Source organism: Anopheles merus, chromosome 3R (genome assembly GCF_017562075.2).
Source record: "Anopheles merus strain MAF chromosome 3R, AmerM5.1, whole genome shotgun sequence".
NCBI lineage: Eukaryota > Metazoa > Arthropoda > Insecta > Diptera > Culicidae > Anopheles > Anopheles merus.
In genome coordinates, this window is record NC_054084.1 from 36,713,097 (window position 1) to 36,732,652 (window position 19,556).

General features: G+C 42.6%; 1 protein-coding gene and 1 long non-coding RNA gene across 3 annotated transcripts; one reads left to right on the forward strand and one right to left on the reverse strand.

Annotated features, from left to right (window-relative positions):
- Nucleotides 1–7,894: 7,894 nt before the first annotated feature.
- LOC121597226 lies at nucleotides 7,895–9,896 on the reverse strand. 2 transcript variants are annotated; one of them, XR_006005393.1, is made up of 3 exons: nucleotides 9,757–9,896; nucleotides 9,093–9,687; nucleotides 7,895–8,155 (listed from the first exon to the last, which is right to left on the reverse strand). It is a non-coding gene; the product is annotated as an uncharacterized LOC121597226 (long non-coding RNA). The 2 variants fall into 2 exon arrangements; XR_006005394.1 differs by having other exon boundaries at nucleotides 9,093–9,670; nucleotides 9,757–9,895.
- A 154-nt stretch (nucleotides 9,897–10,050) lies between these two features.
- On the forward strand, nucleotides 10,051–18,529 carry LOC121597225 (ras-interacting protein RIP3-like). Its single transcript, XM_041922830.1, has 3 exons — nucleotides 10,051–10,126; nucleotides 10,200–13,269; nucleotides 13,419–18,529. Exon 2 carries the CDS (start codon nucleotides 10,206–10,208, stop codon nucleotides 11,895–11,897), a length of 1,692 nt encoding a protein of 563 aa, XP_041778764.1. The 5' UTR covers nucleotides 10,051–10,126; nucleotides 10,200–10,205; the 3' UTR covers nucleotides 11,898–13,269; nucleotides 13,419–18,529.
- Nucleotides 18,530–19,556: the final 1,027 nt, after the last annotated feature.

The following is a 19,556-nucleotide window of genomic DNA, read 5'->3' on the forward strand; positions in this document are numbered from 1 at the left end:
TTGATAGTTTCTGTCTATCTTTTCGACGTGACGAACAAGTCATACCTGTAGCAGCAAGAGACTATCTTACATGCGGTATGCAACATCGTAATACCCCTGTAGTTGTTGCAGTCCAAACTTTCGTCCTTCTTGTATATGGAGTAGACGCTGCCAAGATCCCAAGCGCCACAGATTAAGATTAACCGTCATGTGTACAACCGCCTACCCGGGTCAGTTTCGCATCTTTATTCCACAATAACTTTGGATTGAAAAAATCGTATCGACATTAAATTTAAAAAATGCCTCAGAAAAGATGTGTTCTACCCAAGTGCAAATAATAAAAAAAATTTAAAATATTTTTTTAAATTATTCAAGTTTATATACCCTTCACATGTACAACAGCCTACCCGGGTAGGGCATACATTTTGTATGGAAGAGTTATGTGTTTTCGTGGTTAAAAGCGTATATCTTTTGAATTACTTGTTAGATTTGAATGAAAATTGTTTTATAGGATCACAATAATGTCTTATAACACATCGTTGTAAAATTAGAATTTTAAAACTCCTATCAATATTTTTTCAATCAAAAATGTGCTGTAACTCCAACACCCCAACCGGCCTTGCCGCAGGTTTTGAGAGGATACTTATGTCTTTTTCTTTTCTGTCAAATGTTGTATTACAGTGTAACAATATATTGAAATTAACACTGAAATCACCTCTTTTAAAATGATACCAACCACTACAAGAATAGAATTGGCTGAAAGTCAACACACACATTCATACTTTTGTCATAGTGTTACTGCCGAATAGAGATGGGTGTTTTGGAGCGCACCAATGGCTCCGAAGTCGGCTCGGCACCCACGGCTCCAGAGCCGGATCCGCACCAACAGCTTCGGAGCCGGATCCGCACCAACAGCTTCGGAGCCGGCGACGAATCAATGGCTCCGGAGCCGGCGGTGAATCAACGGCTCCGGACCAACGGCTCTGGACTAATGTTTCAATAGGGACGGCATTGTATGATAGCCTAAAAAACGAATCTATCTTCTCGCAAGTGTAGAAGCTAACACCCGATGTGAGTGTGTGATTGTTGAACAATGTTCAACACTTATCGATTTTTTTTTATAGATTCCATTCAACAATATTTACTCAGCTAATTATGGATCTTCCCGATCGAAACTTTATTGAAAATGATTTTTTTGGTTAAAAAAGCCGGTCTGTAAAAACCGGCTCCGGAGCCGTGAGTGCGGAGTCGTTGGTGCGGAGTCGGTTTCGGAGTAACTGGAGCGGAGTCAGCTCCGGAGCCGGCTCCGTTGGGTTGGAGTGGAGGAGGTTCCGAAGTTGTCTGGAGCCGGTCGGAGCCGGTTTTTAATAAAACATGATGAACATATATTATAGATCGTCAACATATATTTTTATACAACAAGCAAAACAATGGAAAAATGTATATAACTTTTGAAAGAAACGTAAGTAAAACTTAGAAAAGACTAATCATCCACTTAAAACATGCGGCCTTGCCAGTTATGGTGGAGGAGTTAGAACATATTTTTGATTGAAAAAAAATCTTGATAGGATTTTTCAAATTCTAATTTTCCTACGATATGTTATAAAACATTATTATAAACCTTTAAGATAGTTTTCATTCAAATCTAACAAGTAATTCAAAAGATATACGCTTTTAACCACGAAAAACATCATTGATCCATACAAAATGTATGGCCTACCCGTGTATACGGTTGTACGATTACGTAAAGTTTTTTGGTCGTACACAAGACGGTTAAACGACTGGAAAATCAAATATCCATAGAAAAAACAAAAGCTCCATAGTTTTAATGGTCTGCTCAATAGATGTCGTTTTAGAACTCATCATTGCTGTCCTTTTCTAGCAAATGCGTTTCGCCTAGCCTCATTCGATCTTGGCCTATATACCCTTCCAACTTTCCGAGCGAAAATCTATAAGAACGGTCGTGTGCTAATATGCGGGAGTTACAATACCTATGACCATCATTCAAATTTTATTTGCTTCAGTTCTGAATACAGGCGGTCCCCGAGGTACACGATAACCTTTATACGCGGATTCGGAGATACGCAGGTTTTTATTTTATTTTGACAGTTCTTTGAGCAAATTGTACTGATTTTACACACACACACATATTTTCCTTTTGATCGAATTTTGAAAACTATTTTAAAAGGTTCAAAAGGGTTTGGTATATTCAGTCAAAATCATAATTAATGATGTAGCTAAAACCACCACGTACTTGCAAAATTATACGAAAATTAGTGATATTTTGGCAGGAAATAACGAGATTCGACTTACGCGGAATTTCGAGATACGCAATATTTTGCCGCCGCTTTTGGTCCACATTGATTGTGTATCTCTGGGTATGTTTGTGCATTGGGATCTAGTATATAAACAATTCTATCGCTGTTCTAGTTCTAGCGATGCATAAGGCAGCGGTAATCGCTGATGCGGGCGTGCGTGCGTTTTCTGAAAATGTATGGAATTTGACAACCGCAGCGGGTGACAGCGCGCAACCGCATGCGTCAGAATCAAACAATTTTGATTTTTCTGCACGCACGCCCGCACGCCCGCAATAGCGATTACCGCTGCCTAACTTCAATGCGAAACAAAACAACAGTACAGAAGGTAAGTGAAAGCTCTCAAAGCTAGGAAAGCTTCACTGACTGGGTATCCCACCAACAGATGGTGTCACCAGCTGTTTTGCTATTTTTAGAATGCATGAGTCGTTTGCCGTCTGCTAAATGAAGTCTTTTTAGACTCCCTTTAGGTGGAGAGCTTGTGCCGTTTAGAACCCGTTTAGTGGCCGTTTAGTGGAGTTGTGGCACTTGGGTGTATTTCAAATACTGTGCACGTATTTACTAATAAAAATGATTAAAATATAAGTGGTTATTTTTTAATTCATCGTGCTATACAAACGCGTACGGAAATGTTCATACAAAAATAAACGTGAAGCAAATCGATTTGTTTCGCTTACAACAAAAATGTTCTCTCAACACAATTTTGACAGTTCGTCCATACACTTTGGCAGCAAATGTGTCGGCAACATTTTCATAAACCTGAACGTCTCACTCACGGGTTCTACTTCCAAAATCAGCATGGTTGCTCTCCTCATGTCAGCTTTTACCATCTGTTGGCGAGAACGAGAAAGTATGCTAATGTTGTAACACGTTCAATTCATCATACACGCACGACACATTACGCCGAACATTTGCAACCGGTTGCAAGAGCGCGTACTAACCAGCCCGTGATGTGCCAAACCGTTGGCTCGCTCGCTTCGACCGCGGCTCTAGCCTTGCCAGTCTGACAGCAGCGACGGAGACAGGAAAAATCGTGTGAGAACCGTGGACGGCAAATTTCGTAAAATTACCACCAAAAAGTGGGCCTTTCATTCTACGAATCGTACAATACACGGCGAATCGGAGCATCGAAACACACCAACGCACCCTATGCAGTGAAATTGCACATCTTAACAAGACTACACGCGCTGAACTTACCGTCGTGAATAGAAACGCAATAGAGCGTAAATCAGAAGTTTGCCGTGAAAAAGTCGTCCCTTTCTCTCTCTCTTGCTCGCCTCTCGCCGCCACTGCCGCCTGCCGGCCGTGTATTGCGCGTCTCCTGTGTGGTAGAATCTCCACCATTACTGCGGCACCCCGCGCCATTGGCGAAGAGAAAAAGCACGGCACCTAACAGTATCCATAATTTTCGTCATTTTGCTCGTGTCAATCTCGGTAAAAAGACCTTCCTTTTCTCTGTATTGCGTGTGCGAAACCTCCCCGTTGCTGTGCGGCCATCGGAAAAGGGCCATATCGAGAGCGCGCACAGACAGCATTACATCTCGCCTTTGCCGAGACGTAAAAACGCATTCGTCACGTCATCGCGGATACTGCCTGTCCCTACATCATACAAAGCAACGCGTTGGGCTGTTGGACACAAGTTGGGAAAGAAAGCTTGAAAAGAAGGATATTCCTTTTGTTTGCCTCCTAGGAAGGATTATCTTTCCTTTAATTCCGTGGATCTCGGTGTGTGTGTGTGCAATTGAAAATCTTTGCAAACGGGCAAATGTACGATCGGTGTGTTTTTGATCCGTGTGTGTATGCGCGTGTGCGTATGCGTGTGTGTGTGTAAATCTTGCTTCGTATTCGCTGAGGCGAGAACATTCGTCGAAATGTAACCGGGAAATATCTTTCACATCGGCGATGTTACCCTGTGTCTCTCGACTGCTAAAGTTAACCTTAGTTTTGTTCTCCAAATTTTAATCGTACTTTTTTTTTCTTTATTTCTCTCTCGTTTCCTTTTTCCATCCCAAAACCCAAAAAGATCTGTGATCAATTATAGCGCGTTCATTCTTCCACTGGTGTTTGCTGTTTTCTTCTCTGCCGCCCCGGTGCCTATCTCTGCTGTGTTCCTCTCTAGTGTCCTAGTGTTTAAAGTAATTCGTGTATATAGAGCTGTTTGTGTGCGTGAATTTGTGCGTGTGCTTCTTGAGCAACGATAGCGAGTCGTCGTGTGTGGCAGCGGTGGTGACGTTCCGAGTGTCATCTACTGTTGTGTGTGTGTGTTTCCGTGCTTAAAACCCCGGAAGGACACTCTTAAGGAATATTCCCGGTACAGCCAGCAAAATCAAGTGTAAAATTCCATCATCACCACCAACACCACCATCATCACGAAACCAAATCCAACCTTCGCGCCCAGGAAGGAACTCTGGATTTGATCGAATTCCATCCGTCTATACGAAAATTGGACACTCTGTCTATGGTGAGTATATGGGGGGGAACCATGATGGGAGGAGGGGGCATGTGGGTTTGTATTTGTAGAGTGGCCGCTTCGTATGTAAACGGCAGCTTCGATCCGCTGGAATCACCTGGAATGAACATGTCTGCTCGTGCTGATAACGGTGCATTTGGGCGAAAGCTGCTCCTCGCTCACTCTCTCGTGTTGCGTGTTACGGGGGTTTCTGTCTGTTTTTAGATTATTGCTAGCCGGTCAAAGGGAGGGCCCCTGGAAGCTACTAGGCACAGCATTAATCTTCCCCATCAACAAGCTTCTTGTAATCTACTTTTCAACCGAATTTGTGCAGGACACGTGTTGAACGCCGCGCCACTAATGTGTGAACGTGCGCAAGAGCGACCAGAACGGTGCTGGAGTACAGATTTGAAAAGAATTTGCTTTTGCTGAAATCATCACACACATCTCCATACCTTTAGCAGTCATATTTTAGTTCTTTTTTTTTTCGCGTCCACTTCGCGTACACGCGTACGGGAACGCCGCGCGGCAGCGCACATATCTTTGAAGCGCAAAAAAAAGTAGCACAAAGCCAGGCAATATGGCCTACGCGCGTACACGGTGGTAAGCAGCTGGTGTGTAGAGGAGAATCGAACAACACAACACAACTACACACACGCGCGCACACGGACCCATATTTGTGTCGATAGGTGAAAAAATACCAACGTAAAAGCCGCACCGCACACACCGGCACTCTGCTACTGCTGTGTGTACGCGCGCGTGTGTGTGTGTGTGTGTGTGTGTGTGCGCGAAGAGAATAGGAATCGCAGAAAGGGCATTTGAAGAAGAAAAAGCACACACAAAAAATACGGTCGCGCAAGCAAATGATATCGCGCGCTATATTATTCGTGCGGGAACAACACCACCGACCATTTTGGCTTCGTGTTGTTTTACCTTTTTTTATACACTGAACTGAATCCACACTGGGGAGCGACGCGGTGTCAAGGGAAGGTGTCCGCGAGCACTATGGCACTGTGGGGGGCGGTGTCACGGTGCGATTTACATTTTCGGTCAACTTTTTAACCATTTTACACTGGCAATCGGCGTCCCGCGTTCTTCGATGAAAGAGTGGTTTGAACGCCCTAAAGAGGTTCAACTTTATCAAAATGGTAGGGGGGGGGGGGGGGGGTGCATTCATTGAGAGGGGGTGGGAGCGCACCTACGCACGCACCCTCGTGTTGTCATGTGGCGTGCCTGTAGTGCGAGCTCTCAAGGCCGTGACCTGCAAAAACGCGAGGATTTAAAAGTCACCGCTCCGCGTCCGTATGGATATGTCTATATGTTTGTAGTGCCAATTGTACAAGAAAATAACAGATTTATGCATTTTTCAAGAATAAGATAGGATTCGAAAGATTGACAGATTACTTCTTTCAGTAGCTGGTTGAATTTTGGGACAGTAACGATGGATGAACAATCCTCATACCCGATCGTTCGTTTACTTTAAAAGAAGCAAATGTGTCTCGCAACAAACATGCTGCCAACGTAATCATTGTTACTATTTTTATCCCTTATTACCATCGCACGACTGTTTTACCATCAACTGAACCTGTGTACCTACTACCACCACACGTACACACGTTTTTTCCCGTACAAACACGTGCACAAGAATCCCTTTCAAAACGGCGTGTACCTATTATATGTTTGTTTGTTTTGCGGTGGACATTCTTGGCGAGTATTGTTTCGCGATCTAAGCAAGGTTCAATTACGTACGCATTCGCTTGCAAGAATAACAATACAGTGAAATTTGAATGAGTAAAATTCATAGTAGAATTTGAACAAAGTTAGGGATATTCTTGTTCAAGGGCATAGGTTATATTGAAAGCCATTTTTTTACTGTTTATTAATGTTTAGTCCGTTGTTGTCAGCGCTTATTACTAACATAATAGGCCTTTTTATTGATTGACCAGTAGTGGTGAGTGTTGGGAGGATATAATAGGAGCAGCACACGAATTGTTTGTAATAAGCACTTGCCCAGTGGACGACGTACACACACTACATTCGTACGAAACTGTACTCTTCTATCAAATCTTTAGACCAGTGCAATACTATATAGCAACAACAAATTGGTGATAAGAAACCACGTACGCATAAAACCACCATGCTGCACTTGCGTTCACAGAGGAGTTGTGCTTGGTGTGGATGGATGGTGCGGGGTTGTTTTTAAAGCCAGGCAAGGTAAAGATTCCTGTTGTCGGTCGGGCGTGCTGATAACGGCGGCTATGTATGTTTGTACAAGGGTTTTCGTGTGTTCTTCCGAACTTGTTGCACATTTGGTACACATGTATTTTTTTAACTACTGTGTGTGCCTCACAAAACCACTTGTCGAATGTGTGACTCTTGTTGCAACCGATGGCTAACTTAGCATCAGACAGCTTATGCAAATAATACAAACCATCTCAAAAGACTGACTAATCGAGATAGCGATTTAGATCGAATCATCAAATAAGATAGGATGTAAATAGATTTGGTTATTGATTATCTGATAGTAAAATATGTAATATTTTTATCCAGCATTTTAGCATTTGATTGTGATTGTACCAAAGCAAGTAACGTTTGAAATTTTGATAGGAGATCATAATCGGACCTACCCGATTCCGATTCCGTCTCCGAAATCAATTCCGGAGCCGATTCCGGAGTCGACTCTGAATCCGGAATTGATTACGGAATCGGACCTGTAATCGGAATCGACCAGGGAATCATAATATGCTCCGGAATCTCCATGAGAACAGATCGTTTTCAAGTAAATTTGGAGTCTTTGCTGTTATCAATACGTATCATCAGTGGACCCAAACGCCTATTCTTATGAAGATGCCGAAACCGACTCCGATGTTGAAGCCTATTCAAATTTCGGAGCCAATTCCGATTCTGGATCCGATTTCAATTCCGGAAACCATTTCGATTCCGGGACAGATTCTGATTCCGGAGCCTATTTGGGAGTCAATTATGCAGCAGATTCCGATTCCAAGTCAATTTCTCAGAATCGATTCTGACGAAAACTTCAATTTTTCCATCACTAATTTTGAAGCGCAGATTTCATCGGTTGTGAGTCACAACTAGTGACACAATTAGTGAAACACGTTGTCGAATGTTTTCAACAAACCATACAACATTATTTGTGTTTGCATACCTCCTCTTATATTTCCTCTATTTTTTCTTCTTCCCTCTTCATACAGATGGCTCTCAACATTGCTGTGCCGATGTCGGGCGTAGGTGACCTCCTGGAAGGATTCGGACTGCTTTCGCCGATTTCTCCCGTGAGCATCGACTTTCGCAGCAGCATCAAGAACCCGCTGTCACCAGTTGGTAGCGAATCCAGCGGCGTAAGTTCGTTGGATTTGGAAGATATCAAGGTAAGGCATCAACGCACCATCAACTGTCGGAATAAATGAGACAAGAAAAACATTCCGTTCACACAATTAGAAATTCATAAATTTCTCATAAGGTGTGTGTGTGTCCGGTGTGATTTCTTTTGAAATAGAAAATGAAACTTCCGGATTTCGACGAAAATGTGTAAACAACAACTCGAGTGCTAAACCAAACCGCTTGATGAAATATACAGCTGCCTCTTTTGGAGCGAAATGGGCGAAGATAATAGATATCCTTTTTGAGCTATACACCTAAGATGATTTAGGATTGCAGGATGCTTTCTTCTGCAAGTTTTGTGCTTCTCAAGGTACGAGCAGTAATTTAGTTAAGGGAACCGAAAAGGATCGTCCCTCCCTTCAACGTTGCAGCTGCACACATTTCAAGACACACACACACAATGCGTATGATCAATCGGTATGCGTTACCTTTTTGGTAATGCAGTTGCAGAGCTCAGGTCAAATACCGTACTAAGGGCTTTAGAAGGGACTACCTGAGAAGTTGAAGCATTGGAAGCTGCTGTCCCTAAAGATAGCCGAGCAATCCGACCGTGTTGGTACCCGCAGCAAGAAAATCAGCCCCGGTATTGTTGTTGTTACTCTTTTTCTATCTAGGGATTGGAATCATTATGCATATGCAATAGCCTTCAGACAAAGAAATTGTACTAATGAACTAGATTTTGATGTGATTTTTTGTTGAAAATTTCGTCTTTGCTTGGAACCATAGGAACGGTCACCACAATTACCAAGACGACGATGCAAAAAAGGTTGACTTTGGAATGTAACGTTAGCATTCACAAGTCAGTGCATATGCATGCAATGGAGACTGGACACATTCTAAATTGACATATTGCACGCATATGCGCCCTCGTGTGGACGCAACAAAACACGAAACTAGTTAACATGCAGTAATATTGAATATTGTGAAAAAAGGCGAATATTATATACCTGTTTTCTCAGTTGTCGGTCCAGCTCGTTGGCTTCAATCGTACATGAACGCATTTTTCAGTCTCATGCGACGGGCCATTCTTGCTCGCTGCAAGATGACTGCTGTGCTAGTGCAAGCAAGATATGGTTCACAAGGCCCGCACGGTCCACATGGACTGCAAGGCACACATGGTCCGGATGGTCCACATGGACCACATGGTATGCATGGTCCACAAGGTCCACAAGGTCCACATGGTCCGCACGGCTCACAAGGTCCATAAGGTCCACATGGCCCACATGGTCCACATGGTCCGCACGGTCCACATGGTCCGCACGGTCCACATGGTCCGCGGTAACTAGTACAGCATATGCTCGGCGAACACAATCCCGCGGCACCGCACACGTAATCGCAACAGCCCGGATTACAGCTCATCTTCCCCAAGGGCGGCTAAGTCGCAGGTCACGACAATTTTTAGCTCGTATGTACGGGCAGATGCAGCTCGGCGCTGGACAGCCGTATCCGCAGCAGGAACAGTTGCACGCGTACGCTCCCGGACTGCAACAATAGGCCAAGGGATAGCAGCAGCTGCTTGAAGGAACTGGACAGACCATTTTACTAAAAGAATTAAACTTTGTAGGCTTTTTCTTTAGCCAACACACAGCTTCCGGTCTTGCTAATACTTACTAGAAACACAGCAGTGCGGGGGGAGGCGAAGAAGCTGTATGAAAAATTTCGGGATCACTTGCTAATTTGGAAAACACGTCTAATAGGTTTGACTCTTTCGGAAAGAATGCCGACGATAGTATGGCAAAGGTTATTAGGTTTGTGAATCGATGTCTACTTGATGTAAAGAGTTTTTTTCCTTTTTTTGTCGCCATCTAGACGCTCCTACGCAACAGCCTTGGTTGCTGTTTTGTTTCTGTCTTCTGGGACTAACGCACTGTTGAGTTTGATTGAATTTGCAGCATTGTTGCAGAAAGTTTTTCCTAGCTGGCAAATATACTCTCAATAAACTCATACACTCTCTCACACACACACACACACCCTCATAGTCGTAATATTTTCCTACAGCCTCAAGCGTAAATTGTTAGTAAATGTTAATTCAATTTTGCTGGTTTGCTTTTCAGAAACAAATGCCTTCATCGCCCACGTTACTCGACGACAACGAGGAAGAAGGATCTTCATCGTCCGGCCGTCCGGAAAAGTCCTCTTCCAACTCGTCGTCCCTGTCCGCCGGCTCGACCATATCGACGACCTCTTCTAGAACCTGTTCCACCTCTTCCTCTTCCTCCTCTTCATCGTCGTCGTCTACGGCTTCCGATGACGAAACGAACCAATTGGACGAAAAATTACCCGAAAATGCGAATGAGAACGACGGCTGCGGTGGTGGCGATGCTGGTGCCGCGATACTGTCTGCCTCTCCAACAGCTTCAGCTTCAGGAGCAGCGGATGGGAAGGAATCGGACGAGACGCCTGCCTCCGCTCCCATCGATGACGCGGACGCATTGCTAGCAAAGTCGTCCGAGCTGCTGAGCCTAACGAAGGAGGAGCCTCTCGACCAGCTGCTGTTCCTTTCGCCGAAGCCGACGAAGGAGCCCATCTACAGCTTGCCGCGCCAGTCCATCTACTACAACAACCGCGACATTCTCGACCTCGGGAGCAATCTGCGGGCGCAGGGCGGTGGTGGTGGTGGTGGACTATCCGGTGAATTCGCATTCCAGTATGCCGTACTGCCGGATACGAACAACATTCAGTTCTTTCTGCAAAATCGCTCCCAGTACCATCGGCTCGGCCCGAACGGCCACGTGCAGGAGTTTCGCATGGCCACGTGCACGTGCTGCGACTTCAAGTATCCGGTCAACACGGTCGGAGCGAACGCCACGGCCGCTCCAGTGAACCAGAGCTGTGCCACCCTGAACCTGTCCAATCTGAACGCCAACCAGATCTACGGCAATCTGCAGCAGCAGCAGCAGCAGCAACAGCAGCAGCAAATACAGCTGCAACAACAGCAGCGGCTGCGATGCATGCAGTATCAACAGCAGCAATACAACTACCGTGCCAGTGCCGGCGTTGGTAACAGCAACAACAGTATGGGTCGCGATTACAACATGTACCAGTCTGGCAATGGTGGTGGTGGTGCTGCAGCAGGAGGTGTAGTTCCGTCGTCTTCGCGCTTCAACAATGGCATCTACGGATCGGGAGCAGTGCCCGGTGCATCCTCGCCGAATGCACAGGGAGGAGGCGGCATGGCGGCTGGCGGTAGCTCTGCAGGCAACGGCGGCTTCTTCAACAACAACGCTTTGATGGGTCGCGATCAGTTCAATCCAATGGTCTCCATGACGATGCAGTACAACCACAACAGCGGTGCTAATCCCAAAGGAATCTCGCAATCGAACGGTGGCGCATCTTCGCTATCGTCTGCCGCTGCACTGCGCCAACAGCAGCAGTACGAGTTGTCCCAGCAGCAAAAGCAGCAGTACGTGAACAACTACTCGCTGGGTGCCGGCGCTAACGCTGCCAACAATACAGCCTCCAGTGCCGCCGTCCGCCTCCAACAGCAGCAGCAACAGCAGTCGCAACAGTCAAGCCATTACTACAAGAAAAATCAATCCATGCGCTATGGAGGACCAACGGGTCTGAACGCGAACATGATGTCCAGTGGTCCGGCCGGTTCCTCCAACTGGAAAAACTCGATGACCAATAACGCGATCCAGGATACTGCTGCGAAGTTGTTTATGGAACTGAACAAAATGCAACAACAGCAGCAGCAGCAGCAGCAGCAGCAGCAGCAGCAACAGTCCCCCTACTACGTACCTTTCCTGTAAAGATATTGTCTCTGTGCAATGCAAACGCGCGCAGGCAAGCAAAAGACAACACAAAAAAACGACACAGTTAAAGTGTGTTTGTGGAAACGATGAGAATAAGAACTCAAGCGAAACTCACACAAAAACACGCTGATAAACATTAGCCTCAAACAATAATGGACCAACAAAGCAAAAGAAAAACGCAAACGAAAAATGCATTGGAAAATGTGCGAAAAGAAAAGACCAAGACACAAGCGGCAGCAGCAACATCATGATTATCGTCATCATCATCTCGCCATCGTTACCAAAGTTGCCAAAGCAAACAAACCCGATTGTTTTTTACTAACCTTCTTTATCTAGTTGTAATCACACATCCATCTGTCACACACGAAGATGATCAGTATCTCTTGTCTTGCGTAATTATAAAGGAATAATTTAATACGATGGAACACAAACACACACAGAGAGATTTATGTGAAGCCAGCTCAAATTTCCAATGCTCTCCCTGCAAAGCAACATATGCATATGCTGATGGAAAAAAAAACAAACACGTTGTTATTACATGTCCATCGAAGCCTTCCTGTTAAGAAAACAATTGGTGGGTAACTGTATTACAAATTACGTTTTCCAGCGAAATACGTAACACGAACAATGACATTCTATACAACACCTTTACTATTAAAAGTAAATTTTTACTGCTACTCTAAAGAAGAAGAAGAAGAAGAAAAGAAGGTTTCGACAACGTTTACCCAATATTATTGTATTGCTTCCGAAGAAGTGATAAGGTTACGAATTATCGCAGTTACGATCCTGTAAGGATCAGGAACAGAGAGGTAGAGACAGTGCTCTAGCATTTTTAAATCCACCACCGCTGGCAGCAGCATAAGGCAGCAGCAGCATAATGCGAAAACCAGATAGCTTGCGAAGCTAATTTTCGCGCTCACCAGTGCAAAAAACCCCCGTACATATGTAATACAAGAAGAAACCCACCAGTACCATCGATCTTTAGCATAATGTGCACGATATTAAGCCGTCTTTTGAAAAAATGCGAAAAAAGGATGTGATATTTGAGTGGAGAGAGAGGGAGAGAGAGAGAAAGAGAGAGGTGTCAACGGGAGAAATTAAAAAAAGGAAAAAAAAACATACCGAACAACTACAATGACACAGTCGTCCCTCCTTTCGCACTCTCTATCTCTCTCTCTCTCGCGCTCATTGTATAGCTTGTTGGGAATAACTTGCCACCAGTCGGAATCCAACAAGAAAAGAAACACGGGATTTAGATGCTTAACCCCGATAGGGTGCGCGCGCGCTCGCGCTTGAGTGTTTGACACTCCTGTATACCAAATTCTCATCACCTACACACGTCTTCACGCCTTGTTTCGGACACAATTCCGTAAGTATTTGTCTGTTTAGTTATGCTTTATTTGTATGTTGATCTAGTTCGTTGCAATTAAATAAGTTGAATTTCGTTTTTATGTCTAACTTTTATTAAATAAAAGTGCATTTCTTGTATGATCTTCTAATAGTTGTCTCTTTCCCCAGGGTAAAGCGTTCCAGTAGTAATATTCGTGCATTACCTACCACCAGCATACGCGCACCGTGGTTACCCACATAACCAACAATAACAAATCTTCCCCAATCGTTTGCTGTCGGCGAGAACGATCACCGCACGGGTGTGTATATCGTACCGAAGCGGCCTTCGACTTCAATGGACGGTAGCAGCACTTACCTTTTCGGCGATAAAGTATTCAAAGTCTTCAAAAAACCAGCGATACAAACACACAAGCGCGCGTGCACGTAATTTGGTATGTTTTATAAAACCTGAAACCACAATCCCCCCATACGAAGATCAAATCAATGGTTAGAGCTAGTGCTATTCGAAAAGAAACACCGTTACGAAATCACACAGTGATTCCCCTCGATGGATGGAAAGAGATAAAAAGTATTGGCGATATTATTATTACTATTATTATTACTGGCAGATAGTGTGAGTAGTAATTTAAACAAGAAAACCCTACAACAAGACAAAATTCTTCTTCTCTGCGTAAGTATACTAATTAGCGGGACCGTGCACGCGTCCATATGTCCCCTCCGATCGAACAGTCAGCAAACGCGAATGCGTAAGACACACAACAACCTTATAATAATATAGCGAATGGCAAATGTTACATTTAAACCAGATTCGAGCGAGAGCTGTACGAAAAAGCGAGTATAATAGAGTATGTGGATGTGTGTATGTAAATGTTGTTGTTGGAGCGTCGATTTAGATTAGTCAAAGGGAGAAGGGGAGAGAGTGGGAAGAAAATAACAGAATTACCGAAACTTAAGACAATGCAGGAATTATTATTTTTTAATTATTTAGTGATTGATGCAACAACAAAAAACCCAGAAAATGAACTAATACCCGTTACTATGAGCATAGGATTATTATTATTATTATTACTATTATATATTTACCTAGTTGTACTATTTCGATTATCAGTAGTACTGTGTAAGAGCTAGCTTTACTGGCGCGTGAACAGCAGCCGCTCATCAGCCGCGTACCAGCCGCGTACCAGACGCGTACCAGCCGCAAAAAATGAAAGTAATTGTGTGTTGTTTGCTGTTGAACTCTCTTTTAAGAGTGTTGTCGGACCGATGCGGGCGCAGGATAACATAGATGGCGATAACAGAAACAAAATGCGTCCAAACATTGAGCATAACACACACACACACATACATTATATATCCCCCCCTCCCTTTACATGTTTACGTACAAGACGCGATAAACTTACTGTCTAAAAAAAAGAAAAGAAAATCTTACAATCACACACAAAATGATAAACACGCATGCATCTACTCTACTAAACAAAAACAAACAAACAAAACAAACTGGTGATAATTTTGACCCCAAAACGTATAATATGAATATGATTATTGGAATTTTTAAATCGAAAAAGAAGTGCTGCCGGACGGGGGGCGCGCGCGGCCCTCCCTTTACACAATAATGTTACGGAAAGGGGGGGGGGGGGCAGTTGGGTTGTAGAATTTAATTCAGCAGTAGTTTGTAACACTGAAAAGCAGATAGTCAGAACTGTAGTTATCTATGTTTTTTTTTTAATAATAATTCACAAAATAGTTTTACCACCAATCAGAATTTGCTCTGAGGGAATGGGGTGGGATAGAAACGAGAGAGAGGTGTGTGTGGAAGGTTATCATCATCATAGTCAAACATCATCATACCGCCAACGCCAAATGGATGATAATGATGCTGGAGCATTGCGAATAGAACAGTGTTAGAGATTATTGAATGCGATTGAATAGCTCTCCTCCTGATAACAAAAACAAGACATAAAGAATGAGGACACAGGGAAATCAAGCAAAGCAAGAGAGAGAGGTAGACGGCAGGAAAAGAGAATAATGTACAAAAAAGAAAAAAAAAACACCCAACACACATACAATATCAGATGCTGATGCCGCCGCCAAAACCCCTACACACTACTATTGAGGCCCGACCCGATTGATGAGAGAGAGAGGAGAGAGAGACAGATCAGTTATAAACATAGATATATATATATTAGCTAGCATCCTCTGCTATTTTAGAGCTGGGTTGGTTGCTGTTTAAGTAGGAAAAAAAGAAAAATGTGATTTATAGATCGGATCGGGTCAGATAATAAGAGCGGAAGAGAGAGAGATTCATAACAAAAAAACACCGACTGTTTAGAATGTGCGAATGATGGATCTTATCGTTATCAATGTTTTGCTCACTTCATTATGTTATCTCGTTTATCCTTTTTATTACTATTATTATTATTATTATTATTATTGTATCGTTTAATGAACTTGACGCGCACTTTTTACTTATCATATATACCTATATAGAGAGAGAGAGAGAGAGAGAGAGAGAGATCCATCCTTCCTTTTTACCAATATGCTAAGCAGAACTGGAAGCAATGTCGTGAGAGCTATTTGTTGTGTTATATCACCCCCCCACCCTATCGTTTGTTTGTTCGGTGTTAGCTGCTTTCCTTTTAGTTAGGGAAGCGTTTCGTTTTCGTTTAATTTTGCTACTCCTACTCTACTCACATCGATATTGATGAACTACTACTACTACTACTACTACTACTACTACTACTACTACTACTCTGGGCAGAGGCCAGAGCGTTGTTTGATTCCAGCTAATAAATAAAAGGGGGGGGGGGGGTGCAACTTGCTTGTAAGCGAGATAGAAAGAGGGAGGGAAGAGAGGAGGAGGGCATACAACGAGTATAGAGAGAGAGAGAAACACGCACCATGTGCTACGAACTACTAATAGTGTAGGCAATAATTTAATAATGTATCAAATGCGTCTAGAATTGAAGCTCTTTTTTGATAGGAATGAACGATTTGGATTTCAATATTTTGTTGTTGTGGATTATATGAAAATGCAATTTGTGGTATTGTCTCTCCCCGCCCCCTGTAGTTCGAATATTCGTAAAAGAAGAAATACACACATATCCTTCCAAGTATAGTTACATTTTTCAAATGGCAGCAATTTTGCGATCGAGTAAAAACTACTTGCTTCTTTACCCCACGATATAATAGTGCCAGTGATCGACTACCCGACATATAAGCAAGCGCACGCAATCAAGCACGCATGCACGCACTCACGGGCTCCCCGTTGGCAGGAATAGCGGCAAGGCATCATTATTACCACCCCCCGGTAAATGCATCCTCTCAGGTTTTGAGTTGTTGTTGAGCAGCACGACAGCTTTTTGTAGCAAGTAGAGCAATCGCGGAGAGACGTGTACATGCCTTACAAAACCTACCTTACCCCGCTGCACAGGATGGCGTTGTTAGGCGTTTTGATTAAAACGGAAAAAAACAGAAGAACGCGTAAAAGAAAATAAAAACTAAGACAGGGAAACGATAGTGCCACCAAAACAGAACTGAACAATGCAAAAAAACAAAAAACAAAACTGTAAAATCAAAGCATGTGATAATAATAGTAGTGTGTAATTATCAGTTGGTAGAGGATTTATTTTACTTGATTAGTTTTGTTGTTGAGTTTTTTTATTACATTAATTCTTCTGATATGAAATCGATTCGTTGTTGCTAATCGGTTTGTTTTTCCCCTCATTTTGATGAAGCATTGTTGTGGCTCTCTTCCTGTGGGGGTTTTGCTTTTGATAAGAAACAAAGAGTACACACACTGTATGGGAAAACTTGTTTAACTGTAAACTTATTAGCAAAGTTTAACTGTAAAATTGCTAGACAGAAGTCTTTGTTTTTTATCTATACAACAAACCAATATAGTCGTTCCCATTGTGCGTTTTTTAACGTTACAGCCCAAACTACTACTATTCCTTCATTATTATAAAGAAAGATGCACACGGTGCTTGCTGCTTGCATTCGCCATTTCTGTTTATATTTTAACAAAATACTCACTTTTTCATAGTTTTTGTTTTTTTTTTCTCAATGGAATAATGTTGCTCGATTTTGTATCATTTTTTTTAAATTTTTATCCTAATTTACTATATTTAAACTCAGCGGTCGAAATTTTTGTTCAAAGTTAAGCTAATATGCAATCACAGGTACTTACTACACGACTGGTGGTGGTGTATTGTTAAGCAGATGGTGGTGATATCATCATCGCTAATAATAGTCTTTCGTTTAATTAATTATCTGTAATGATATGTATTTTTTGAATTATTTTTATCTTTTCCCCAACCAAAAATGCACAATGAAATGATTATCTCTTCTTACCTACCCGGTAATAATTAAAGCAAAACGATGTTGTTGTGTGAATGACGCGATCGATCGATCGTGTCAGCTTTTTCTGTTGCAATTTTCAATTCGTCGTCATTTCCCCTTTAGTTTAGCAAGCAAAAGGAATAGTTAGAGATGCGCTGCAACAACAACCAACAGGAGACAACAGCAAATAAAGTCACCAAGTTAATAAAGACTGTTAGCAAAGAAAACAAAAGGGCAATATAAATAATTCGCGAAAAGAAGTGCATTACTTTTATGAGGGAGGTGTGTGTTGAGAGAGAGAGAGAGTGTGTGTGTGTGCGCGAGGAGAGCCAACAAGAGGGATTAATAACTTCGTTTCAATTTGTGTGTGTGTGTGTGTGTGTGGTAGAGGTAGTAGTATATGTGCATTTGGAACGACGAAGGTATAGGATGTTAGCATAATAATAAGCGCTGCCTGTGCAAAAACGGAAAGAGAGGGAGGGTGTGTAAGGCATGTACACGTTTTCCTCCGGCTAGGGGAAAAGGGTCTAATAATTGGCTGAATTTTCTGAAAGGGCAACTATATGGAATAAGCACAGAGAGAGAGAGAGAGAGTCAGAGAGAGAGAGAGAGAGAGAGAGAGAGAGAGAGAGAGAGAGAGAGAGAGAGAGAGAGAGAGAGAGAGAGAGTCAGAGAGTCAGAGAGAGACAGATCAATAATAAACAGAACAACAGTGAGACAACATCATACAAACACCATGCGAAACGAAATACGCGGTATAATACCTAATTTATAGTAAAACACAAGACGGACACACGGTTCGACCAAGATCTCATAGTGCTGCGTGCAACCGATGATAGAAGCAAACAGAAAACACACCGCATCAAACTAACGCTATTTAAATCCTTTAACTTAATCAAACGCTAACTTAATAATGGACAATTTGTGGGTATGTGTTAACGAAAGTGATGAAAAACGAAATCCCCTTTTCCTGGAAAATGGTTTGCCAAAAACACTAGTTATAGTAGTGTGCTATCATCACACAACCCACGATCGTCGATCTCGATCATCGATCGCCGTATCATCGTATTTGCCAATGAAACGCAATCGGGGAAGACAAATCAAACGTGTCTGTGTTTTGGTGAGTGTGTGTGGTGTGTGCATGTGTGGAGGGTATTGCTGCTTACTAATGATAAAAAAGAGTAAACAGCACAAAAAAACAATTAATATAGTGCACACACACGCGCGCAATGAAAGCAATTAATATAGTGTAGATCATCATAATACACCCTCTGATTCATATGATCGAATACTACGAAAACACGCTTCTAGCCGTAAATTACCAAGACTTTTCTCATCGTTTTTTAGTCATTTGTTTCCTCTCTTACTCTGCTACATTCATCCGTCTCGATTCACTTCCAAGTGCATCCAAACAAAATAAAGCATCGAATTAAGCAAAATGAAATGGTGCAAACATAAAACAAAACAATAAAACACACCGTTTTAAGCATAAATAATAAAAAGCAAAGAAATGCATACGAACGTCGCGTGTACCTTTTTTTTACACAATAGTTATCACTTTTATAAAATTGCCTAATATTGCTCTGTGTGTGTGTGTGTGTGTGTGTGTGTGTGTGTGTGTGTTGCAAAATTGGAAAATAAAATGATAGATACTGTGAGTTGTTCCTACGTGTAGTAAAGTTCTATTATACACCTCTCCCGGCAGCTGGAGAAGACAGAGAGGGAGTCGTACGATCAGGAGACAGATTTATCGAGCACGAAAAAAAAAATCGAACAAAAATCAGTTACAAACATACCTTAATAAGTAAACAAAATGAGCACAGTTTTATTAAAAAGAAAATAAAGTCAAAATGAGTTAACTATACAGAGAAAAAGAAGAATACATTTTGTTTTTAGAAACAACGGTGGTTATTTTATGTGTCATGATGTGGTACACGGGGGAAAGAATGATGAGGCAATTGTTTTCTT